At 43.3% G+C, this 26,436-nt stretch overlaps 2 protein-coding genes across 8 annotated transcripts in view; both read right to left on the bottom strand.

Moving 5' to 3' along the window:
• The window catches only part of EFHC1 (EF-hand domain containing 1), a 61,286-nt gene extending 50,539 nt beyond the window's left edge, over positions 1-10,747 (bottom strand). The window contains exons 1-2 of the mRNA XM_082638024.1: positions 10,580-10,747; positions 1,763-1,984 (exon numbers count right to left, since the gene is read on the bottom strand). Of these exons, the coding sequence (XP_082494150.1) occupies positions 1,763-1,984; positions 10,580-10,639 (282 nt within the window). The 5' untranslated portion in view covers positions 10,640-10,747. The remainder of the gene's footprint in view (positions 1-1,762; positions 1,985-10,579) is intronic.
• Positions 10,748-21,349: 10,602 nt separating this feature from the next.
• The window catches only part of PAQR8 (progestin and adipoQ receptor family member 8), a 36,007-nt gene continuing 30,920 nt past the window's right edge, over positions 21,350-26,436 (bottom strand). For all 7 annotated transcript variants that reach the window (XM_082638032.1, XM_082638034.1, XM_082638030.1 and 4 more), the window contains one exon: positions 21,350-25,120. In XM_082638032.1, coding sequence (XP_082494158.1) covers positions 24,037-25,101 — 1,065 coding nt within the window. In that variant the 5' untranslated portion in view covers positions 25,102-25,120 and the 3' untranslated portion in view covers positions 21,350-24,036. The remainder of the gene's footprint in view (positions 25,121-26,436) is intronic.

Below are 26,436 nucleotides of genomic sequence, written 5' to 3'. Positions count from 1 at the left end.
ACAAAAAATCTTAGTTTCAAAACCATGCATTTAACTACTCTACCTCATTATCTATGGTAAGAATCATTTATAGAGAAATGGTGATGATCCAAGTAAAAAGGGTAGGAAAACAAAAATGTAAATATTCTTTTCATGAGCACTATTTTTAAAGAAATGAATTACAAATAATATTTTAAAAGTAAAAATTAAGTAATGACAATTAGCATAAAATTACATAGAAAAACAAAAACTAAGAAGCTTATTTCCTATTCTGGCACAATTCTCCCTCTTTGAATTTCATTAATACTTTTTTTCTTAAGTCTTTACTGAATTTGTTACAATACTGCTTCTGTTTTATGTTTTGGATTTTTGGTCGCGAGGCATGTGGGATCTTAGCTCCCCGACCAGGGGTCGAACCTGCACCCCCTGCATTGAAAGGCGAAGTCTTAACCACTGGACCATCAGGGAAGTCCCTCATTAATACTTTATTACTTTCTAGTTTACGATAGTTATTTGTGATTGTTTTCAGTAAAAATTGAACCTAACCATTTGTATCTTGATAAACTGTTAAAATGCCTATCCCACTCCTCTCTTGTATTTTCACCCCTTTCCCTTTTCTACTGGTTTTGCAGTGCCTGTCACAGCTGTAAATAAACAAGAGAAATAAGAAAAAGGTAAAGAAATATCCAATCATACCACTGATATGGATGTTTAGGTTCAGCCTATAAGTGGACATGTCAACATGTTTGTATCAAATGAGTTAGTTGAGATGGGGAAGGGGAGATGATATAGATTACATCTGATACATTAAAAAATTTTTTAATTAAGGGATTATTAATGTAAATGGCATATTTTCACCACTAGATTATTTTGTACCTTCCAGCCTCTAGCTTCAACAGGTACTCTATTAATAAAGATTGGCCAGCTGGATGAAAATGGTATAGACATTTAACAAAAATAATAAAATGAAAAGTAAGACCAAAAAAAAGAGAGAAATAAGATAGGCTAAGAGTAAATGAAGAAAGCTAACTTATAAAAACTAGTCAGTAGTTCTCACAGCCAGTTATACATAAAAATCATCTAGAAATTAGAATCAGTGAGGGCTGGGGCAACATCCAAGTTTCTTAAAAGTCCCATCAGTAATTCTGCTGCATGGCTAGGGTTAGGGCAAGCTCACCTTAGTGAAAAGAGGAAGCTCAGTGACAAGGAAAATCAAGGATGATGTGGAAATGTTAACAGATGGAAATAAAGCAACTCACATTACAAAAGCATAAGGGTAAACAAGACACAAACAAAAATGTTATACTACCCTTTGGTTATATTATGCCAAATCTGAAATGTTCCCTGAAAAACAAAACTTATGGAGACAGCCTGGAGAAAACCGACAACAGATGAAGTCATTGTCACGATACACTCTGCACTACACAGAGATTAAGGATTTGTCATTACTACAGAATACAGGATTTTTAAAAAGTAGAAAACACAGAACAGGTAAACATGGCAATATGAACTCAAGAATTCAGAACTCATCCAACTTTTTAAAACTGTATTTAGAAAATATTTCAGTGACGTCTACAGGGAATTATTTTCTGTAATCGGCTTCCTGAGTAAAGAAAGGGTCTTTCAATCCTGAGTTCAGCTGTCTATGACTAAGGGTTGAGGCATTTGAACAATTTTCTCCTCAGAGTATCTGGAAAGGCTGTGGTTTACTGCTGCCTTTTCTGAAAACAGTTGGCTCTCAGAGATCTGAATTCAAGGGGTACCCTTCCATCCCAGATGATACCTTTTTGTCGAAAGCCACATAGGCAGGAATGAATTCTGCGCGCAGGGCCTGCTTGGGCTGGCCGTACGTGAGGACTGGTGCCTCGCTGGCCAGCTTGTCCAGCTCAGCCTGAGACAGCTGGCTGACCTGGAGCCGGTCCCCGCCGATCCCAACTGTTGGACGTCGAACAACTGCATAGCCATTCCTATAGCCAAGCGTCTGGCTTCTATGAAATGCTGTTTTCTGAAGAAAAAAACGAAGTGTGTCTTTATAATATATTATAAATATTTGTTAAGTAAAAAAGCTAACATTCAAAAATATCATAACTTCAACCTTTGTTTATAAACATCCACAAACCTTACATCAAAAAGTTTACCTACTTTAGAAGGTTCTTGTATTTTAAGCTAAAACACTCGGCCAGAAAGGAGGAGGGATGCAGCAGCCTGGGCTTAAAATAAAACTTAAAGCCCTGCTGCTCAAAGTCCAATTTAATTACCAGCTCACTTTCCACAAAAAACTAAAATATTATCTCATGTATACTCCTAATTTTGTACTAGTCTTCCCATGTTTTTCATTTTATCTGGTGGTCATAAACCATGGAACTGAGAAGATCTAGTTCTGTGAAATGAATTTTTACCTGAAATGAAACAAAGGCCCTCTTGCTACAGTGATGCTAATATACTCATATAACTTTTTGGAAAGCAAATGGATATTACAGACTTAAATTGAACAGACTTGAACTCAATAATTCCACCCCCAATCCTTTAAGGATATAATCCAAAGTCACAGGAAAGAACAATATGCCTAAGGCTGACCATTATAATGTTCAATAGTTATAATTACAATAGTAAATTATAATAGTTATAATTACAATAGTAAAACATGGCATGGGAAACAATCTAAAAGACAAGCATAAGTAACTGATGGAAAGCTCACCTAATGGGCTATTATGCAGCCATTAAAATACTGGTTTTAAAGACCATGTGGTAATCTGGGAAAAATATTTATGATTTAATAAATCCAAAAAAGCAGCTTACAAAATTATATGCATATTAATTACAAGCATGGAAACACGTGCACAAAAAAGACAGGACTTGGAGAATGTTCTCTGTCTGTACTATACATTTCTTTTTTTTTTTTTTTTGTGGTACGCGGGCCTCTCACTGTTGTGGCCTCTCCCGTTGCGGAGCACAGGCTCCGGACGCGCAGGCTCAGCGGCCATGGCTCACGGGCCCAGCCACTCCGCAGCATGTGGGATCTTCCCGGACCGGGGCACGAACCCGTGTCCCCTGCATCGGCAGGCAGACTCCCAACCACTGCGCCACCAGGGAAGCCCTGCACTATACATTTCTGAATTATGTTGCTTTTTTTTTTTTTTTTTTTTTTTTACAATCAACACATTTTCAATGGTAAATGGAAAAAACAAAAGATTACAGAAAAAAGTGGAAAGGAAATATTTTTGAAGGCACAGGAGACCAAAACAGTGGCATAGGATACCCAGCTTCCCCATCCCTCCACAAAGATCAATGGTTGGACAGCTGTCCATGAACACCTCTGGAAGAGGTCCAGAGTCCATTTAGGAGGTTTCAGCAACACAGTAAAACAAAAAACTGAGGATATTCACACAGGAAGAGAAGGAAGACAACCCATTTTGTCTGCATCATCCCATCCCCCAAGCCAGCACTGTTCAGCCCCAGGAGGCAACTTCCCCTCAACCAGGAAAGGAAAAGCAGGGTGGGCAGTCAGCTTTCCAGTCGTTGGGAGACACTGCACGAAGGTCCCACCTCAGTTTCACCCCACAGACTAGTGAAGCAGAAGTGTACAGAGCCAGTTAGGAACAAGGAAGAAAAGTAGGGGCTACTGGCAGCACCCACTCAGTGGGAGCCACTGTGGTTCACAGAGACCTGCTTGGCAGACAAACAGCAGATTTTGACCCACAGCCAACAGCCAGCATAATTGCAGCTGCCATGTAGCCCCTGCAGACTTCACCAGCTTTTGTCCCACAGGCATTCAGGGTTGCCCAGGCCACCACCTGAGTCCCTCCTGGCTCCCTCCTCTCCCCTGTCCCCAGCAGAGCCCAGGAACCACACAGGCAGCCAGCTTAGGCCTCTAGAAAGTGATGAAGAAAAAAACTGCCAACCAAGAGTACCTTACCCAGAAAAGTTGTCCTTCAGAAATGAAGGCAAGATAAAGACTTTTCCTAATAAGTATAAGCTAAAGAACTTCATCACCACTAAGTTTGCCTTACATGAAATGCTGAAAAGAGTTCTTTGAGCTGAAACAAAAAGGTGTTTATTAGTAACATGAAACTATACAACACACTGGTAAAGGTAAACGGAGACACCCTAATACTGTAACATGGTGATGTGTTATCTACTTAACACTACTATAAAGACTACTTAACCCTAGCTTCAACAATTTGTTAATGGGTACAAAATACAAAAAGATGTAAATGGTGACATCAAAAAAATAAGGGGCAGGGAGTAAAAGGGTAGATTTTTATGTGAACAAATACTGTTGATCTGAAGGGTGAAATAGACAACAAAACAATTTTAGCAAGGGACTTCAATATCCCACTCTCAACAATGGACAGATCAGCCAGATAAAAAAAATCAACAAGGAAAACACTGCACTTGAACCATACTTTAGATCAAACAGACCTAACAGACACATACAGAACAATCCATTCAACAGCAGCACTCTTTATTCTCAAGCATGTGCAAAACATTCTCCAGTATAGATCATATGATAGGCCACAAAATAAGTCTCAGCAATTTAAGAAGATTGAAATCATACCAAGTGTCTTTTCCAATCAAAACGGCATGAAGCTAGAAATCAATAAGTGTAGGAAAGCTGGAAAATTCACAAATATGTGAAAATTAAAAAACACACTCCTGAACAACCAATGAGTCAAAGAAATCAAAGGGAAATTTTAAAAATCTTGAACAGATGAAAATGGAAGCACAAAAATGAAAATCTACAGGATGCTGCAAAAGCAGGTTTAAGTTTATAATGATATATGCCTGCATTGAGAAATAAGACCTCAAATAAACCACTTCACTTTATACCTCAAGAAACTAGAAAAGAACTAAGCCCAAAGTCAGCAGAAGAAAGGAAATAATAAAGATCAGAGCAGAAATAAATGAAATAGACACTAGAAAAATGACAGAAATGATCAAAGAAACTAAGAGCTGTTTTTTTGAAAAGACAAACAAAATTGACAAACCTTTAGCTAACTGATTAAGAAAAAAGAGAGAGGACTCAAATAAAATCAGAAATGAAAAGGGAGACATTATAACTGATAGTATAGAAATACAAAGAAGCATGAGAGTCTACTATGAATAATTACATGCCAACAAACTGGATAACCTAGAAGAAATCAATAAATTTCTAGAAATGTACAACCTACCAAGACTGAATCATGAAGAAATAGAAAATCTGAACAGACCAATAACAAGTAAGGAAACTGAATCAGTAATCAAAAACCTCCTAATAGAGAAAAGCTTGGGACCAGATGGTTTCACTGGTGAATTCTACCAAACATTTAAAGCAGAATTAATGCCAGTCCTTCTCAAATGCTTCCAAAAAACTGAAGAGGAGGGAACACTCCCAAACTCATTTTACAAAACTAGCATTACCCTGATACCAAAGCCAGATAAGGAAACTACAAGAAAATTACAGACCAGTATCTCTGATGAACACAGATGTAAAAATCCTCAACAAAATACCAGCAAACCAAATTCAACAGTACATTAAAAGAGTCATACACCATGGTCAAGTGGGACTGATTTCTGAGATGCAAGGATGGTTTAACATGTGCAAATAAATAAATGTGATACATCACATCAACAGAATGAAAGAAAAAATCACATGATCACCTCAACAGATGCAGAAAATGCATTTGGCAAAATACAATATCCTTTCATGATAAAAATGCTCAAAAAACTGGGTATAGAAGGAACATACCTCAACACGATAAAGTCCATAGATGACAAACCTACAACTAACATCATACTCAAAGGTGAAAGGTTGAAAGCTTTTCCTCTAAGATCAGTAACAAGACAAGAATGCCTACTCTCACCTCACCACTACTATTCAACATAGTACTGGAAGTCCTGGCTAGAGCAATCAGGCAAGAAAAAGAAATAAATGGCATCCAAATAGGAAAGGAAGAAGTAAAACTGTCTTTGTTTGCAGATGATATGATCTTATACTTATAAACCTTAATGACTCCACCAAAAAACTGTTAGAATGAGTCAACAAATTCGGTAAAATTCCAGGATACAGAAATCAACATACAAAAATCAGCTGTGTTTCTACACACCAACAATGAACTACCTGAAAGAGAAACTAAGAAAACTATCTCATTTATGATAGCATCAAAAACAATAAAATACTTAGGGATAAATTTAACCAAGGAGGTGAAAGGCCTGTACACTGAAAACTACAAGCTTTTGATGAAAGAAACTGAAGATAACACAAATAAATGAAAAGAAACCCATATTCATGTTTTGGAAGAATTAATATTACTAAAATGTCCATACTACCCAAAGCCATCTAAAAGTCAATGCAATCAGTATCAAAATTCCAATGGCATTTTTCACAAAAATAGAAAAAAAAAATCCTAAAATTTTTATGGAGCCACAAAAGACTCTTAATAGCCAAGCAATCATTAGAAAGAACAACAAAGTTGGAGGCATCCTGATTTCAAACTATACTACAAAACTACAGTAATCAAAACAGTATGTATTGGCAGAAAAATAGACACATAGACCAATGGAACAGAATGGAGAGCCCAGAAATGAACCCTCACATATACAGTCAACTAATCTTTGGCAAGAAAGCCAAGAATACACAATGAAAAAAGGATAGTCTCTTCAATAAATGGTGTTGGGAAAACTGGATAACCACATGCAGAAGAATGAAATTGGATCCCATCTTACACCACTCACAAGAATTAACTCAAAAGGGATTAGACTTAAACATAAGACCTGAAACTGTAAAACTCCTAGAAGAAAACAGAGGAAAGCTCCTTGACATTGTTTTAGGCAATGATTTTTTGGATCTGACAACAAAAGCATAAGAAACAAAAGCAAAAATAAATAAATAAATGGGACTACATTAAACTAAAAAGCTTCTGCACAGCAAAAGAAACCATCAACAGGGCTCCCCTGGTGGTGCAGTGGTTGAGAATCTGCCTGCCAATGCAGGGGACATGGGTTCGAGCCCTGGTCTGGGAAGATCCCACATGCCACGGAGCAACTGGGCCCATGAGCCACAACTACTGAGCCTGCACGTCTGGAGCCTGTGCTCCGCAACAAGAGAGGCCGCGACAGTGAGAGGCCCACGTATCACGATGAAGAGTGGTCCCCGCTTGCCACAACTAGAGAAAGCCCTCGCACAGAAACGAAGACCCAACACAGTCATAAATAAATAAATAAATAAATAAAATTAAAAAAAAGAAACCATCAACAAAATGAAAAGGCAACCTACAGAATGGGAGGAAAATGTGCAAATCATATATCTAATAAGGGGTTACTATCCAATATATAAAGAACTCATACAACCCAATAGCAAAACAAAAACGATCCAAATAAACACAGTCTGGTTAGAAAATGGGCAGAGGAAAAAAAAAGGGGGTAGAGGAACTGAATAGATATTTTTCCAAAAGAAGAGACACGAATGGCCAAGAGGTATGTGAAAGGGTGCTTGACATCACTAATCATCAAGGAAATGCAAATTAAAGCCGCAATTAGATAACATCTTACACCTGCTAGGATGGCTATCATCAGAAAGACAGGAGCTAACAACTGCTGAAAAGGATGTGGAGAAAAAAACCCTTGTGGGAATGTAAATTGGTACAGCCATTACGGAAAACAGTGTGGAGCTTCCTCAAAAAATTAAAAACAGAACTACCATACAATCCAGCAATCTCCTTTCTGGGTATATATCCAAAGGTAATGAAAACAGGATCTTGAAGAGATACCTGCAACCCCTTGTTCAATACAGCATTCTTCATAATAGCCAAGATATGGAAACAATCTGTTTCAACCAATGGATAAAGATATGACATATATGTGTGTATGAAAGTGTATATACATATTTATACATGTATATACAATGAAATAGTATGCAGCCATGAGAAAGAAGGAAATCCTACCATTTCTGACAACTTGGATGAAACTTGAGGGCATTATGTCAAGTGAAAAACATCAGCAAGAGAAAGACAAATACTGTATGCATGATATCATTTATATGTGGAATCTAAAAAATCCAAACTCATAGAAACAGAGAGTAGAGTGGTGGTTACCATGGGGTGGAGGTAGAGGAAATGGGGAGAGAGTGGTCAAAGGATACAAACTTCCAGTTTATTCAGTTATAAAATGAAATCATTCTGAGGATCTAATGTACAGCATGATGATTATAGCTAACAATGGTGTATTACATACTTGAAAGTTGTTAAGAGAGTAGATCTTAAATGTTCTCATCACAAAAAAGAAATGGTAATTATATGACTGGATGGAGGTGTTAGCTAATGCTATGGTGGTGATCATTTTGCAAAATACAAGCATATCAAATCAACAGGTTGTACGCTTTAAATTTATACGTCAATTATATCTCAATAAAGTTGGAAAAAAGTGGAAGGGAAAATTAGAGATTATGTTAATTTGATGGAAATTTTTTTCCTTTTTCTGTTCTTTGCAATGTCGCTTTCAAAATCATATTTATACACATACATATATATACACACATAAATCATAAAATGTTTTTTATGAAAAAAATTACTGACTTACCTACCTAATTTCTTTGCAGCCCAACCAACCATCTCTCAGGATCTGTACTAACATAAAAGGTGCAATAGAGTAAACTTCTTTTGCTAAGAGTTATGGACTGTGAACTTTATTTTAGGGGTTGTACATTCAGGGTCACATATCAGTTGACAGGACATAACACAAATGACACAGGACAAAATGGGCTGAGTTGACTTCATCACTGGGTAGGTAACCTGTGTAACTTCAAGGTCCTCTTCCACCTCTAAAGACAGAAGCAACATCAGCTGCTTCATTTGCTTTTCCCATTTGAGACAAACATCTCTACCATCACTCAGCTATACGACCTTTATCAGTGGACTTCAAGGGCACCCCAGGCAAGGCCACCTCAGGCTCCCCACCTTAGTCCCTGTGGTTCATCTTCTGAAGGTCTTGAGAGTTACACATACCTAGTCTTTCAGGGCTGAAGACAGTGATGTTTTTCACATATCAAAATAAGGCAAATTGGCTGACACTTGGCCAGTGTATTTAAAATCTGAAATATGTCCAATGCACAGTTCATCTTACTTGTAGTACGGCAATATATGTTCTCAGAGCCTGGCACCTCCAACCCACACCTCTGTAATCCCAAATCAAATCAACCCTGCTCCATGGGTAACCCACACTCACCAACAGCAAATGGTAAGCTGTTCCTGCTCAGGGCAAGAACGTGCCTACAACATTTTTAAGTTTCATAAAACTGAAAAGTCCACTGAAGCAAAAAACCTACAATGCTGTGTCTTAATGCAGGAATAACTATGAAGAAGAGATTCAGAATCCAAATTCCCTCACCAAACATTCAATTTCAATTTATTCTCCCAAAGAAAATAAATTGACTATGTGTTTTATCTGACCTTCATGATCAGGGAGAGGAACTTATAGTTTAGATTATTAAACTATGTAAATATAAAGTATTATTGTTTCATCTCTGATAATCAGCCTATCAGCCTACTGAATCTTAATGTTGATATTCCAACATATATTTCAGTAACCCTGAAATTTCAGAATTAAATAATAATTTTGTCAAGGGCTAAACTATGTCAGAGAAAAAAAAACACAAGCCTATTTTTTTTTCTCTTCAATTTTGTCTACAGGATGCAACTAAAAACACAAAGTAGGGGCGGAGTGAAACAAAATCTAAACAGGAATCTTTTATAAAAATGTTAAAGCGAAAAGAAAAGGGCTAGGAGAAGAAAAAACAGCAACGAATCAACTGTAGTGGAGGGAATTTATGTGGAAGTATCTCCTACAAAGCACCTGAGGATGGTTTGGGAGGAAGACGGCCAAGTGTTGAAAGTCTAACTTTTGGAGAAAGAACAACTGGGAAAGAAGGTTAAACAAGAACAGGGTGAAGGTGGGACTAGACTGTAGAAAAGGGATGAGGTGTGGTAGACGCATAAATGAGAAGGGAGGAGACTGCAATAAAGGACCTGGCAGAAAGAAGCCAATGGGTGGAAGTGGTAAATAAGACAGGAAATGGAGCTGGGAGTGGGAGCGATTACTGGGTCTAGGATTCAGAAGAGGACGAACGCGGGCGGGAAAGATAGGCCTGGGGAGAGTGGGTGGGATGGGGCTGTGGAAATAAGGATGAATGTGTAGAGAGGCAGAGTCGGGGAAAGGGCCCAGACTAGGGGGGAGGGTTTAAGGGTGGAGCTGAGCAGAGAAGGGTATGGGGTGGGAGAATGAGCTAGGGAGAGGACCGAGGGAGAGCTCGGGAGCAAGGTGGGGAAATCAGCGGTCTAGAGGAGGCAGAGGCTTGAGGAGAGCAGCAAGTAAGAACGCTGGGAGGCCAACACTGCCAGGGTGGAGTGGAAAAACTAGAGAGGGATGGGCGGAGGGCAAAATGGGGGAGGGAGGGTGAGGCTGGGTGAGGGAGAAAAGAGAACAGGGTTGGGGCAGAGGGACGGGTTTGAAGGGAAAGAGGACAAACTCGCGCGGACGAGAAAAGAGACGCAATCTTTCGAGCAGCTGCGAGCCCTCCGAGGCCGCCCGGGGGTGGGGATAGTGGGTTGGGCAGAGAAGTCCTCACCGTGGAATCCTTAAAGGACGTGCCCGGGAGAAAGGGCAGGCCATGCACTGGGTTGAACATTATCGCAGCCGCTCTCGCCGCGGCCACCTCGGTCGGGTTTGGTCCTCCCGCGTTGCCGGGGGGACCAGCGGCGTCCTCAAGGGCCCCAGCAGCTCCCTGGTAACGCCAAACATCCCGAGCGCTCGCGGAAGAGGGGCCGGGCCTGAGGCGCAGGCGTGCTGGGTCTGCGCGTGCGCCGTCCGCGGGACCGGGAGCTCTCGCGGGAGTGTGGCCTCGGCGAGCTGGCCCCGCCCCTCCCCTCTCGGGACGCGGCGACGTGAGGGCGGGTGGGAGGGGCGGGAGGAGGCTGTTGTGATGATGCGATGGTTCTCGCCGTGAGGTCCAGGTTTGGGGCGGGCCCTGAGGTCAGTTAGAGGGGAAGCTTCCTTCGTTCCACCGCAGTCCTCACCGCGCTCCGCCCGATCTCTCTTCTCCCACCTGTGGGAAAAGGGCTCTTGTCCCAGTTCACACTGAAGTGTCAGCGGTTGGTTCCGGTCGAAAGTGTTACCTCTCTCGGACCCGTGCTTCCCTGAGGCCAGGGGTTGCGGATTATTCGTGGTTATAACTCTATTGCTCAAGGATGTTCAATGAACAAATGCAACCGTCTGGTCCCTAATCCTCCCACTACAGCATTCTGTTTTTTTCCACTTTACCTTTCTTTATTCTACTGTCAATCCCTGCAGTTCTGCACCCTCCCAGTTGTTGGCTGTGCCTTTGGGTCTTACACATTCACCGCAGGACACTCAATATTTGTTGACTGAACAGCTACAGGGTTCTCGTGTCAATTCTCCATGTCTCTAGTATCTACCTACTTGCAGCTGCAATGAAAAGATCAGAACCAAGAGGGGAAACGCATCTCCTTCAAGGAGAAAACTAAGTCATAAGAAAAAAGCAAATAAGTGTGGTGACATATTATCAAACTCATAGGTACTCTTTTTACAAAACTTGTTTAAACTACTATCCCTTAAAAGAAATGTAATCCTATTCCTGAAACATTTTCAGGAAAGAAAAAACAAGCTATCCAGCAGCACTGAGGAGCTTAAAAAGAAGAAAAGCAAACAAAACCCAGCTGCCCAGACATTGGATTCATCGGGTCTGAAATGGGTCTCAGGCATCTGATTTTTATAACAGCTGTTTCTGATAATGAGCCAGTTTAGGAACATGATAGAGTAACAGACCTCAATCAGAAGGCTTCCACGTCATGGGGCAGTTTACTGCCAATACAGACAGCAGCTTTAGTTTTACTGCTGCTTGTCCAAGCAAATCCCCTTGTTGGGTTTCACTAATAGTTGTAAACCTCATGGGGCCCAGGACATCAATCCACTAGTGGTACCTGAAGCAGTTATTGGTGGCTGTCTCCACACCCTGCCCAAAGTTTCTTTCCTTTTTTTTAAAAAAATTATTTTATTTTTGGCTGCACTGGGGCTTCGTTGCTGCGTGCGGGCTTTCTCTAGCTGTGGCGAGCAGGGGCTACTCTTCATTGTGGTACGTGGGCTTATTGTGGTGGTTTCTCTTGCTGCGGAGCACGGGGCTCTAGGCATGAAGGCTTCAGTAGTTGTGGCACGTGGGCTCAGTAGTTGTGGCCCATGGGCTCAGTAGTTGTGGGGCTCTAGGCACACAGGCTTCAGTAGTTGTGGCACATGGGCTCAGTAGTTGTGGCCCACGGGCTCTAGAGCACAGGCTCATCAGTTGTGGCTCACGGGTTTAGCTGCTCCACGGCATGTGGGATCTTCCCAGACCAGGGCTCGAACCCGTGTCCCCTGCATTGACAGGCGGATTCTTAACCACCGCACCACTGGGGAAGCCCCGAGTTTCTTTTCTAATAATACTTCCTCTCCCCAACTACTTCTAGTTCCCATTTTTGTCCCCTCTCTTTTTTTCACCTTTACAATTTTTTTTAAATTTCTACTGGTGTAGTACCTTAATGTAGGTGTTTAATATTTTTTTTAAAAAATCAATGCATTGTTGAAGATACTGAAGACCTTTAAAAGTATCTGTCCATTGCATTATATCTTAGCCACTGACCTAGAAGGGAAGTGTGGACAAAGCATGTCACCTGCCATATCAGTAAATAACAGATGTCGCCAACCATCGAGTCAGCAGCCACTGCATTTCCCCACAACTGTGCACCCTGTGGGAATTCAGGATGGAGAAAAGCAGGCTACTGGCCCAAATGGCTAAGATGCATATAAAAGGAATAAGTTCAATGAGCCCAGACTCTGGCACCTTCCGATACAAAGAAAAGCACTAAACTCATTAACTTGAGATGTCTGCATTTTGTGACTAGCAGTAATCTTTAATTTTTTTATTTTTTGCAGTACGCGGGCCTCTCACTCTTGTGGGCTCTCCCGTTGCGGAGCACAGGCTCCAGACACGCAGGCTCAGCGGCCATGGCTCACGGGCCCAGCCCCTCCGCGGCACGTGGGATCTTCCCAGACCGGGGCACGAACCCGTGTACCCTGCATCGGCAGGCGGACTCTCAACCACTGCGCCACCAGGGAAGCCCTAGCAGTAATCTTTTGATGTTCCAACTACCTGGATTTGTTGCAAAAACTATGTATTCGGGCTCCTCCCTTACCTCTTTGGAGCAGTCCCTCGGAGCTGTCTGAGAGGCTGTCTTCCTGGCTGGAGTCCTCGGAAAGTCCACCGAATAAAACATAACTCTCAACTTTTAGGTTGTGCTTCTTTTTTTTTTTTCATTCAACAGAAGCCAGCCACTGGGCGAATATTTCAAAATGGCAAGTTCAACCTCAGAATCACTGGGAGCTGTAATCCTTGCTGACCCTTCATGGTAACCTTACTCTTCCCAGTTACACGATCTCTTCCTGCCCTTTCTCTTAATAAAAGTAAATCCATGGCATTAGGATACACTCAGAAGAGCCCTCCTGGACTAACTGCAGGGTGGCACTTGGGTCTGTATTCCCTGGGCTGGATAGGGAAGGAGCCAGTGGGGCTTGGAAAAGGTGAATCGTGCCTAAATCTACTGTTCTTTGTGGCATCTGTTTCTATTGGAAGAGTGCCTTCTGCTCAAATGTCTTTCTTTCCCAGAAGAGCACACTAGTTAAATGGTTAACAGGTGTTTTAACTACTTTCGGACCTAGAAATGTAAGGTGAAGGAAAATTCTCTTGGCCTGTGGCCTTGTAAAAATGCCATCACCTCTGAGGAGGGGAAGCCAGGCCATACTGGATCAGTGCTAAAAAGCACAGGTACAGGTCTGTGAAGAGGGAAGAAAGGGCCTCAGAAAACCGCTTGAACCCTGAGAAGGGTGGGTGTGATTAAGAGTTTACAGCCTATTTCTCCCAATCAGGATGACTCAGCATGGATTGCACTCACCATCAACCTGCACTCACCACTTCTCACCTGTGGAATATATAGGAGAGGGTGGGAGCCTGACCATCCCCAGCAGCTATAGTAGAAAGTGTGATGTTTGGAAGGCTGTACATAAAGCCTGGACTCAGAAGGCCACAGGGACGTTGCATGACCTTAGAGTGTGCTACAAAGATTGGGGAATGGAAAAAATGGGAAGATCAGACTGCCAGGAGGCCAAACCTGAAAGAGGGCCTCTCTGGGGCTGGATGACATCTCCCAGAGACACCTGATGGGAGGAGTCGGAATGCAGAGGCTGCAAGCAGCCACCTAAAATAGAAGTCTCCTTTTTCAGCATTTTGCCCGGAGCTGGCTTTACCTAGAATTTGTTTAAAATCCTAGGACATCCTTATTCTTCAGTACCTAACATCACAGGACAGATATGAAGCAGGTTGCATGCGCGCGCGGGCCTTTCTGCAGTGATTGTGGTGCGTTCCTGCCCTCTGCTGGAAAAAAACGGTACAGCAAGGTTTCTGGAAAGCAAACTCAATGACCCACCTGCACCTTTGGAAGCACTGGGAGTGTGGCTAGTGAGTGACTATGGAGATGACACCTTGCAAGGGCGTGTCCCTCAGTCAGATGCTCTCTACCCTTCATTTCTATCACTCCGTGGTCTCTGGAATCAATTATCTGAAAAGCGTGCCGGTCAACCACTTTGATCTTTGCAAGGTATGGAGAAAGGTGAGAGAAACCCTGATTTCCAAGCAAATTCTGGAACAGATTTGGGACCCACAGGAAATCTTCATTTGACACAAAAATCACACAGTTTGGGTTTAGATTATTTTAGTTTTGCAGTGGGCTCCTGCCAGGGGGTTGAAAAAACTCGTGTTTCTGATGCTTTGTCCTCTAAGTCAAACCCATTCTATGACTTTAGCTGATTTACTCAGAATTCCCTTCCCTCTGAAAAATCCTATCAAACATGACTTCACAGAATTAGAGATTACATAAGATGTAAGCACAGGATAAGTGCTTTGTTTTGTTCAGTGCCATTTTCTCAGCTTCCACCACAGTGTCTAACACCTCTTAAATACTCAATACACAGTTGTAAAATAACTGACCAAGTAAATGAATAAATGATGACTTGAAAATCACCCAGTAAAGTATTTTTCAAATAGCCAGTGGATCCCCATTACTAGGTCTTAAAAACATCTTAATGATTGTGAAAACAACTAGAATTTTTTAAAAAATGAAATAGACTATAAATGATCAGGATGCATCCCATGTTGAATGGGTAAGAATAATTCAGTGAAAAAGTATTTTAAGATGTATAAAAACATACGCATTGGCATCGTGGGTATTAGTGCGGTCAGAGTCAAAAAACTTGGAAAGTGATTAACACAACCCAGCCCCTCATTTTACTGATGAGAAATCCCCAGATCAAAAGAGATTAAGAAACCATGGGTTAATGACTGGTTACTAATCGGGTATTTCTTACACTCAACCTCAATCCTCACACAGCTGGGAAGGATATTCTTCCTTCAGCACATGAGGGATCATTGATCTTAGCATCCAGCTTGTAAGACATCTGTGCCTTAATCAGGTTCTTCACAGGATGGAGAAATAGAAGTGTTAGAGTGATATGGCAGTAATATTGATTATAGGTTTAGATTCCAAATGTGGACAGGGCATGAATCCATTGATCCAGGTAAATGGCAACCTTGAACATGGGGAAATGCCTCTGATTCCTCCTCTCCCACTGAATATCTCAATCCACTCATCCTTCTCTCTTCTCACATATGCGGCATGGAACAGAATGCATGCAGCACGGAGCAGAATGTATGCAGCATGGAACAGAAAGTGAAATGCCCATTTGGGAGTCCTGAGGGCTACATTCATGTCCTCACTGTGTCTTGAATATTTGTGTGAGCTTGGACAACTTACCTACCTGTGTTTCTGGTTTCTTCATCTCTAAAATGAAAAGCCTGGACCAGAATTAATGATCATTAATGGTTTTGAAAACCTAGTGAAAGCTATGGGTCCTGTCTTCCCCAAATGTGCATACTCACAGGTATAAATGTTAGTTATAATTTTATGGAGCCCCAGTGGGTCTAGGGTCTAGAACTGTTCCCTCTCTGAAATACGATACAGAAGGAGTCCGTATCATAGCTCCCCAGAGGCGGAACGACGTGTAGATAGAGAGTACTGACTGTAGGAAGCTCTTCAGGACAGATGACCCTTTTTTGCCAACAAATGAATTGCAGGGAGGGGCACTAAGAGTGAAGTGGAAGGGAAACCCATAGTTTAAAAGAGACAAATAACAAGTCGACCGACTGCAACTGGTGGGCCCTGTTGAGATCCTGATTCAAACAAATACACTTTAAAAATAACAATGCCATTTATGAGACTGCTGGGAATTCTAATGTGAGAATGTTAAGAAATTGTTCTTCAATTTTTTAGGCATGATCGGTATGATGGTTTTGCAAGAATGTCTTCATCTTCTCTAAAAACTTTTATTTCTCTAAAAACTTTTAGAGATACATACCCAAGTGTGTATCATGGAGAAAATGATAAGATGTCTGGAATTTGTTTCAGAATAATATGAGAAGGAGCAAGTGAGGGTAGATGGCACCAGATTGCCTGTGAGTTGACCCTTGTTGACATGACTAAACACTTCATTAAACGTTTCTGTCTACTTTTGTATATACTGAAATTTTCTATAATGAAAAAGTTAAAAAAAAAAGTATGGACTCTGGAGCCAGATGGCCTGGGTACAGGCCCTGATTCTATCACTTACCAGATCTGTGAACTGTGGGAGTGTCTTAAACTTTCCTTACTATAAACATATAATAATAATTATTTGCAACTCATAAGGTTGTTGTGAGCATTAAATGAGTTAGTATATGTAAGTATGAAGCATGGTGCCTGGCACATAGGAAGTACCCAGGGACTGTTTGCCATTAGTGTGGTCTAGGGGACTCTTCTGAATGGACTGTTTGGAGAGTGACTGGGGACTTGGAAAAATTGTGGATGATCAACTAAAGACAGGAAGGTAAAAGGAAGACAGGGAAGGGGGCAAGTGTGTTAGGCCTTTTAAAGCCTGTGTAACATTTAGGTTTGGCACATGTGACTTATGTCTTTCCTCTTTCCTCTTGTACCCTCCAAACATCTCACAGAGACAGACAGACACACACACACACATACACACAGATAAACACAGACACGCAGACACACACACAGAGACACACACAGACATACACACACACACACAGATACACAGACCCAGACACACACAGACACACACAGATACACATAGACACGCAGACACACAAACACACAGATACACACACACACAGATACACACAGATATGCAGACACACACACACAGACACACACAGATACACAGAAACACAGACACACACAGATACATAGAGACACACAGATACACAGACATGCAGACACACACACAGACAGACACACACAGATACATGGAGACACACACACACAGATACACACGGATACACACAGACACGAACACACATAGACACACACAGATACACAGAGACACAGAAACAGACACAGATACACACAGACACAGAAACACAGACACACACAGGTACACAGACACACACACACACATGCACCCCAGATCCCTTTAGGGGGTGGGACTCCAAACTCTCTTTACGGTTTGGGTTACAGAAAAGCACCAGCCTCCTCCCGTGCGCTGTGGAGGAGGCTGGGGACCGGAGCTTCCCACAGCGCCCCGACCTTTGCCGTGTTCCTGTGGTCACCACCTCCCTTCTGTCCCCACTGGGATGGAGAGCAGACTGTGGCTTTGCAGCCTCTGCAGCTGAAGGTGAAGGCACGCAGGTGGACAGGTCGCTGTGGGAGCTGAGAAGAGGCAAAGACCTGGGAGGGGAGTTGCCAAGGGGCCCAGGAGCCCCTGCTTCACTGGGTGGAGCACTGAAAGTGGCCTTTTGGAATTTCTTCTCTGTGTTTAACCTCCTACCACAGAGATGCTACTGCATCACATGAGTGATAAGCTTCCCAGGAGTATTTCCACGGAGTTCACCCACGAGACCACCAATCCCATTTCTCCCTTTAATGGAGGGTGGGTGGGGACAGTGGGGTCTCCACGTTCTCTGTTCTCTTCTCCCCCTGAGGCCGCTGAGCCCAGGGCCACTGGGCAGCCAGATTGTATCAGCTGATAGAAGTAAAAACTGAGGACGGCCTTGAACCAGGTGTTAATTTCCTAGGGCAGACATCACAGCACAACGGAGGGGCTTAAACAGCAGAAAGTTCTGCTCTAACAATTCTGGAGGCCAGAAGTTGGACATCATGGTCCCAGCAGGGCCACACTCTCCCTCCTGGCCTCTGGTTGTTCCCGTCCACCCTTGACCCTCCCTGCCTGCATAACTCCAGCCTCGGCCTCTGTTGTCACCACTGTTCTCCCCCACGTGTGTCTCTGTGCTGTCACGGGGCTGGGCGTCCTCACCTTTTCTCCGTGTCTCTCTCTTCCTATAAGGACATCGGTCACCTTGGACTAAGGGGCCACCCTACTCCAGTATCACCTCCTTACATCTGCAGCTGCCATTTCCAAAGAAGGTCACTTTCTGGCTTCTGAAGAGACCATGAGATGCAGAGAATGCTTTATTTGATATCCAAGGACATCCACGATGTACTTCTTCACCCCCAAAGAAGTGATACAACCCTGGCTATTCATGAGGTATTTAGGAACAAAAATTAAAATGAGATTAGGTAAAGTATACACAATACGTTAAAAAGTGCTTTACACACTGCAAAGCACTCTGCAAATATTTGGTGTTGATGTTTCCAATTAGCTGGGCCCTGAATTTATCTGAAGGAAAAAGGACTTTGAGTTTAAACATTCCTAGTTGTGTGACTTTGAAGCAATCATTCTACTTTCTTAGTGTGTTTTCTGGTTTCATGGAGCTCTTTCTGGTTTTACCTCACATGACTAGTTAGGAAAGCAAATGGTTGTGGAAATGTTTGGGGAAGCACAGTGCTCTATATAACCTGAGCTGTTATTCTGGAGCCTTTGAATTGGCCAAGGCCTCCTAGAGTCTAAAATACAGTGCATAAAATAAAATAAAATAAAATAAAATAAAATACAGTGCATAATTTCTTATGAGAATCATGTTGGTAAGAAGTGCCCTTACCTTAGATAGATATGCTCCCAAAGTTAATATCTAAATGATTTTTCTCTTTAATGAAATGATTTTCCTTCTATATTAAATATTTCTTTAAAAATTCCATAAGGGATAAGGTGGATTTTTTTTTTTTCCCCCAAAGGAGGCAGCCAGGGTTGTAGCATGCTGTTTCCAACTTACCAAATCAGGAGCTTGCACTCAGGTTGGAACCCTACATCCCTTTCCCTAAAGGATGGGCGTTATGGGAAGTCTATGCAACCTGTGGAAATATAGGGCTTCTCTCTGTGTCTGGCTGTGTCAAGGATTCCCCAGGACTGGATTAAATCAACTAGAGGGCAGGAAGATGGGCTGGGGAGGCAGCAGGGGTATCAAGAAGGGTTGAGGTGACTCTAAGGTGACAGCCTTGCTGGAGTGGGAAGTGTTTCCAGCCTCTGGAGGGGAAAGGAGAGAGCTCAATCCTTTTGAAAAGGGGCTGCCCAAAGCAGGTCCCAGCCTCCCGTGGGTCTGGCAGGCCATCTGGCCCTCAGGCTGTGACTGGAACCAAGTCCTGGAGAGGGGCCCCTATCATGGCCCAAGGTGGGAAGACACTGGTCCTCCGTTAGCATGGAGGGTCCCGGTTTTTTACCCTCACTGTGGTATCTCCAGAGCCAACATGGAGTCTGCCGCCAAGAGATGCTCATAAATACTTGCTAAATCAGTAACTGAAAAGTGGTTAAACTATTAGCAGTGACAACAGAAGTATTTGCAAACTGCCCAGGGTCCCTACTGGTGATAAAAAGGGTTTGGGCAAGAGGGGTATCCATAATTCTATCAGTGGAGCCTCTAGCCAGAGAATGCTGTTTTCTTCCTGTTATGGTGATAGTAGAATCACCTTCTCCACAGCTATTTAAATCTAATAGTTAAGGCCACAAAATCCTTTGGTTGACAGGTGCCACATTTCACAACCATAGTACCTGTTACGGTATAACAATAGTATAGTTCGTAATTTTTAGGTTTCAAAAAATACAGTCTATGAATTCAAAAGTTTGGAATATTTAACTCTATTGTCCATGAGATTAAAACATTTATTCAATTAGACTGAAAATCCTTAGAGAAATCAACTCCATAGCTTTTGGGGAGGGGGCCCACTTTGATCTACTCACAAGTGGGGATTTGGGGGAGGGGGAGAATATTTTGGGATTTTGGGTATGGAGATTTTTTTCAAAGCTTTTATGCTTTCCTACTTCTAGGTGGCTATGAAGTGTCCTGATCTCCTTCTGGCAACGTTTGTCTAGATAAAACCTTTCTTTAAGATAGGCCTTGTCAAAGACACAAGGTAGCTGTTGAGAGTACAATAATGCATTTACAAAATCTGTTACATGGTCATTTGTGTAAGTAGATTTATATAAACAGAAAATAGTTCAATTTTTTCTTTGCCAAGCAATCAAGCAAAACCCTAGGAACAACAAAATTAGGCGGAGGCCTTGGAGACAATGGCCATGCCTTCTCTGAGTAAGACATAAGCACCATCTGGAGGACCCATTTGAAACTACAGCGTGGCAACTGAAGAACCTAATGTTTTCAAGCATCAGGGTACAACTGGTGAACAGGTGGGCAAACAGAGGCAGGAAAGAACTACCTCCATTCCATGGCTTGAGTGCCTACAATTTCAAGCTTCCGGTAGAGGACTGAGAATAGTGTTACTGAGTGAGGTACTTTCAGCCAAGGTGGGAGATGAAACCCTAACATCTGAAGAGTATTAACATTAGCTCCCTAGTAAATAAAGGTCAGGAAGTGCTTGCAAGAGGGAAACAAACAGGCAACTAGGTCCCCAATTCGCTGCATCCTGTTATTCCCTCTCTCTACCCTGAGTAGGGGGCCACATACAATACCCATTTTATTCCCAAGACGTAAATGACTAATAGTTCAGTTTAGTTTTTTTTTTTTTCCCCCAGAGGCATTTACATTTTAATAGGTTGAAAGCCTTAGTAAAAAAGAGAGCAATAACAGCAGAATTTCCAATAGATGTCAACTTTTGGCTTTGGTGGAATAAGAAGAACCATCCCCTTTATCAAATACTTATTATTCCTTTTCAACAAACTAGGTTTCTTCCTTACTGATTCAATCGTTTGAATGAAAATGTTTTAAAAGGAGTATTTAACCCCTCAAGAGTCTGAGTATTTAAAAACGCCTGCATCTCCTGTGTCTCTATGTCTCATGAGATACTGGAATTTCTAACCAGATAGTAGTCCCTCAACTCAACACTTCTCAAATATCTCTGGTGAAAAAAATTTTTTTTAATTTCCAGTACTTGAGGGACCAACCAATACTTGGATAAATTAAAATCAAAATGTTATGAATTTTACGTTCATATCTAAGAGTTTAGTGTCTCTCTGTACTTATCTTGTCACAGACCAATAAGTGTGCAGACTGGCACTGGTCTGCAGATGGCGTTGGAAGATCACTGCTATACCTTGTGTTTTCTCCCTTAAAAAATACCTGCATTTGGCCTAAAGATCTCTGCCCTCCATGGCCACCACAGTTACATGCAAGAGCTTGCCTTACATCTTCCTTCCAATTTTTTTTTTTTTTTTTTTTGTGGTACACGGGCCTCTTACTGTTGTGGCCTCTCCCGTTGCAGAGCACAGGCTCCGGAAGCGCAGGCTCAGTGGCCATGGCTCACGGGCCCAGCCGCTCCGTGGCATGTGGGATCTTCCTGGACCGGGGCACGAACCCATGTCCCCTGCATCGGCAGGCGGACTCTCAACCACTGCGCCACCAGGGAAGCCCCTTCCTTCCAATTTTTAAAAGAAGTTAGCCTCTGAATCCATAATTACAGACACTTTCTCATCTCCATTTAAACTGACCCTCTACTTGCACTGTGTTGACACAACTTTCCATTCCCTTGTTCATCAGTTCAACCGGTTTGGTGTTGCTTACTTTATTGGCGGTGAATTTGGCCTGGATGCCAGAAGCTCGTGTAAGACACTTGGGTAGCACAGAAGTTCAGGTATTTGAGGATTCCCAGGAGAAATCCATCTAGGAAAACAACATAACTGACAAGACATATGCTTGGCTTTTTTTTTTTGGCCACCCCATGGCATGCAGCATCTCAGTTCCCCGGCCAGGGATTGAACCCACACCCCCTGCAGTGGAAGCGGGGAGTCTTAACCACTGGACTGCCAGGGAAGTCCCGACATTCGCTTTCTTGATATAAAGACTACAGGAAAGCCTCAGTTGAATTTTTCCCTACAAAATACAGGTTGAAAGAGTCTTCTGATGGATAAGCAATTCTGATATTCAGAAGTTTTTTCATCCATGGGTTGGAAGGCAATTAATTCTTTTTATCTTATCCCTACAACCCCAAACTGAAAATTCCACATGGCCATGTATTAAGTGTATTAAGTTCATACATTTCCATTTATAAGGCACAAACCCTACACATCTCTCAAGAGAAAGGAAGAAAACAAAGATATGAAGACAACAAGTAATTAGGAAGAGAGGAGGTTCATCAAACTGGAATGAAAACCCACCTCCCTTTTTAGTAAACAGAGACCTTACACTGATAGGAAATACAGCCTCTGGGGAGGGTTCCAATGCAGCCCCCTTCACTGGATCAGTGCAGAAGGCAGTCCTCAGGGGGGCTGCGTGGCCAGAACACATCAACTGCAAGCCCCGCCCCATCCCATAGAAGCTGCTGGGCAGCTATGTCCTAAACAGAACATTCTGCCTACAGGGTGCCCAGTTCACCATCCTCACCCAAAGGAGCCTTCGGGGACCAACCCACCATGAATGCACACATGTGCCTGGCCTGGGGCTGGATTAATTTAAGCTGCTCTAAGCTGAGGTACAACTGCCTCCCCGAGGACCCTGAACTAGGGTAGTTATGCGGGTCCTTCATGGGGCAGCATCTATTTAAGAGGCTGGACCTTGAGTTCCTCTTGAAATAATCAGATCCCTAGTGGGACTCTTAGAACCAATTCACTCTACCAGGGGCTTTTTGAACATGCTGGTCAAAATCTGGAGAAGATGCTCTGGAAAAAGCTCCAGATCTTCTGGCATGTAAGGCAGCCCTAATAGATCTCAAGTAATCCTGCAATGCACAGGTATAAAACAGAAGGGTCCCATGACACCAAACGGTATCCATGCTTGCTGGCTGGACCTCCTGATGGCTCTTGGCACTGTACTTTCTACTACCGTTTCCATTAGTATTATATGAGAGTAAGTTTCCTGAATGTCCACATGGATCCAAGCATTTCCTGGAAGTATGACTGCTTCATCGTCCTCTCTATCATCATGCAAGGTACAGATGGGAGTGAACAGCACTTGGGAGAAAACAGCCAGTCAGACATCATCCTGAGAAAAGGGTCAGTGCTAGAGTGGGCCAGAGAAGGGACCAGAAGTCAGATGAACCGAGTAATTCACAAAGTCTGAGGGTTTTACGGAATCTTCTTGAAGATTCTGACTTCTCCACCCCGGACAATCTGAAATCCAAATGAAATCGGGTCCTTGGGTCAATGTACCCAATTACCAAAGACCAGTATCATAGAAGAATGCTCATTTCAATACAGTGTGGTCCAGCCACCTCCTAACTTTTCCAGTCCAGTTGGATTATCCCTTTAGACCAGGCCTTGCCCCTGGAGGCCACAGTCGGAATTCTACTAAATTTTCAGGCATGAAGATGGTTCTTAATTCAGTGTCCAGTGAATCTTAGCCAAGGTCCCTTCCCTTCCTGTGTCTCGTAAGGCTACAGCCCAGAAGATAAAGGAATACTTTCATTCACAACAATAACAGCAAAACTCTTGGACCCTTTGGCTTCCTAATGCCACAGTCATAGCCACCCTTGGAAATATGTACTCATTTAAAAGCCTGCTCTAAAAAACAAAAAGTCAGCTCCTACTGTTGATTCAAGTTTTCCCCAAATCATATCAGGCCAACTCCACACCACGCCCCACCTGCCGGCCTCAAGAATCTTTCTTGGTCAGTCTGGCCTTGATTTTTTGCCTCAAGAAGGCTGCAGTGGCTGCACTGCAGGTGACCAAAAAGAAGAAGGAGAGGCAGGCCATGTAGATGGTCAGGGGGCTGTGGCGCTGCAGGAAGATCTCCTGTCGCCCCTTGTAGTCTAGAAGGATGGCCTCGAGCTGGGACAGTGTGCAGACAGACAGAAAGGCGTGGAAGATCTGATGCCCGTGGCCCACGATGTCACAGGAACCCGGGAAGTACTTCTCCGGAACCGGGCAGGAGAAGAAGTAGGCACTGACCAGGAAGAAGACAATCTGAAGGGAGTGGTACCAGACCGCCTGCTCCTGGCAGCCAGACAGGTGGCACAGAACCACGCGATGTGCCACAGGGCTGATGTCCAGGATGAAGGCCAGCCCCGCCGGCACCACCTGACAGATCTTCCTCATGACTGGGTAAGGCCTGCAGTAACGGTACTTAGCGTAGCAGCAGCCGGCGCAAGATAACCAGCCACAGAAGGCGGCTGCGGGCAGGAAGAAAAGCCAGAAGTGCTCGTACCAGGCCTGGTCGGAGGTGTAGAAGAAGTGGACCAAGGCACTGCCGTACTGGTAAACGCTCACGCCCACGTAGTCCACAAAGTAGAAGGTGTAGTGGGAGAGCTCGGACTTGGACTGCAGCAGGTGGGCCAGGAGGCTGAAGGTGAGGTAAGTGATGGAGGACAGGACGTAGAGGAGCAGGGGCAGGGCATGGGCAGAGGTCCACGGCAGGCCCTCGGCCTCCACAAAGGCCCAGAACCGCAAGAGGACGGCCAGAGCCGCCAGCAAGTGGGTCCAGACGTTGACCACCTCGTTGTGTTTCTGAAAGAGGCTGAAGAAGTAGTAACGCCACTCGTGGCCGGTGGGGCGGTACCCAGCATGGATGTAGGGCTCCCGGAAGAGCTGGGGCACGTCGGTCTCCGGGACGGTGCCGGGCATCTTGGGCAGCCCATCCTCCAAAATCTTGGGCAGGCGGCGCAGATGCTGTCCACTCACGGACAGGGTGCTCAGCCGCTCCAGGATGGCAGTCGTCATGGCTACACGGGGATGCAACCTACAGGAAACAGAGTAAAATGGGCAAGTGGTTCAGAGTTCGCCTGCCGATGCAGGGGCCACGGGTTCATGCCCTGATCCGGGAAGATCCCACATGCTGCGGAGCAGCTGGGCCCGTGAGCCATGGCCGCTGAGCCTGCGCGTCTGGAGCCTGTGCTCCGCAACGGGAGAGGCCACAACAGTGAGAGGCCCGTATACCGCAAAAAAAAAAAAGAATCCACCTGCCAATGCAGGGGACACGGGTTCAAGCCCTGGTCCAGGAAGATCCCACATGCTGTGGAGCAACTAAGCCCATGTGCCACATCTACTGAGCCTACGCTCCAGGGCACATGAGCCACAACTACTGAGCCCACGTGCCACAACTACTGAAACCCACGTGCCTAGAGCCCATGCTCTGCAACAAGAGAAGCCACCGCGATAAGAAGCCTGCACGCCACAATGAAAGAGTAGCCCCTGCTCGCCACAACTAGAGAAAGCCCATACGCAGCAATGAAGACCCAACACGGCCAAAAATAAATAAATAAATTAATTAATTTAAAATATCACAGTGAGCTACAAACTCACTAAAAATCGCTAAAATTAAAAAAAATGTAATCATCAGACAGGCTCTATCAGTACGAAGTTGTTTTTTTTTTTTTTAAGGAATGGTATAGCAAGAGACACTGTTCCATTTTATTTATAACAGTAAGAAATTGGAAAGAACTTTCTTGTTCAACAATAGGAAATTGGTTTGAAAAAATCATAGAACCATAATTTAAGCCGTAAAACAGAATTGTGAGCAAACCATAGAAATATGTTGTGAATGTATTTAATGACATGAAAAGATCTAGCTGTATATTCATTGTCTATTATCCCAATGTCTTCCTAGTGGAACCTAGTAGTTTTCTCTCTTCAAATCTCCTATACTTCTTCATCCATCCTCACTCAGCCTAACCTTTTTCCTATTTTATTGAGAAAACGCAATCAATCAGAAGAGACTTCTGCAATCTACTACCACAACGTTTACCCACCGGCCAGCATTTCTGTCACATATGCTCCTCCCCTGTTTCAATGGCTGGAACCATCCTGGTGAAGACCAATCCTTGACTTAGACATTATATTCTGTCCCTTAGCGCCATCCATTGAAGAGTTGCACATCATTGTAATGACACAAGGGGGCGCTTTAAATGAGGGATCTTGTAAACCACTCCAAATCAAGTCTCGAATAGTCTTGAACTGGCATAGATAAAAGCACTCTTCATCCATACAAAGCTTTTTTATGTATTTTATTTAGTATGAAGTATTATATCGAAATACAAAAATTATCAATGTTTATAT

Source organism: Mesoplodon mirus (genome assembly GCF_964341445.2).
Source record: "Mesoplodon mirus genome assembly, chromosome: 12".
Taxonomy (NCBI): Eukaryota; Metazoa; Chordata; class Mammalia; order Artiodactyla; family Ziphiidae; genus Mesoplodon; species Mesoplodon mirus.
Note: the sequence above shows the minus strand (reverse complement) of the source record. Positions and strands in the feature narration are given on the sequence as shown.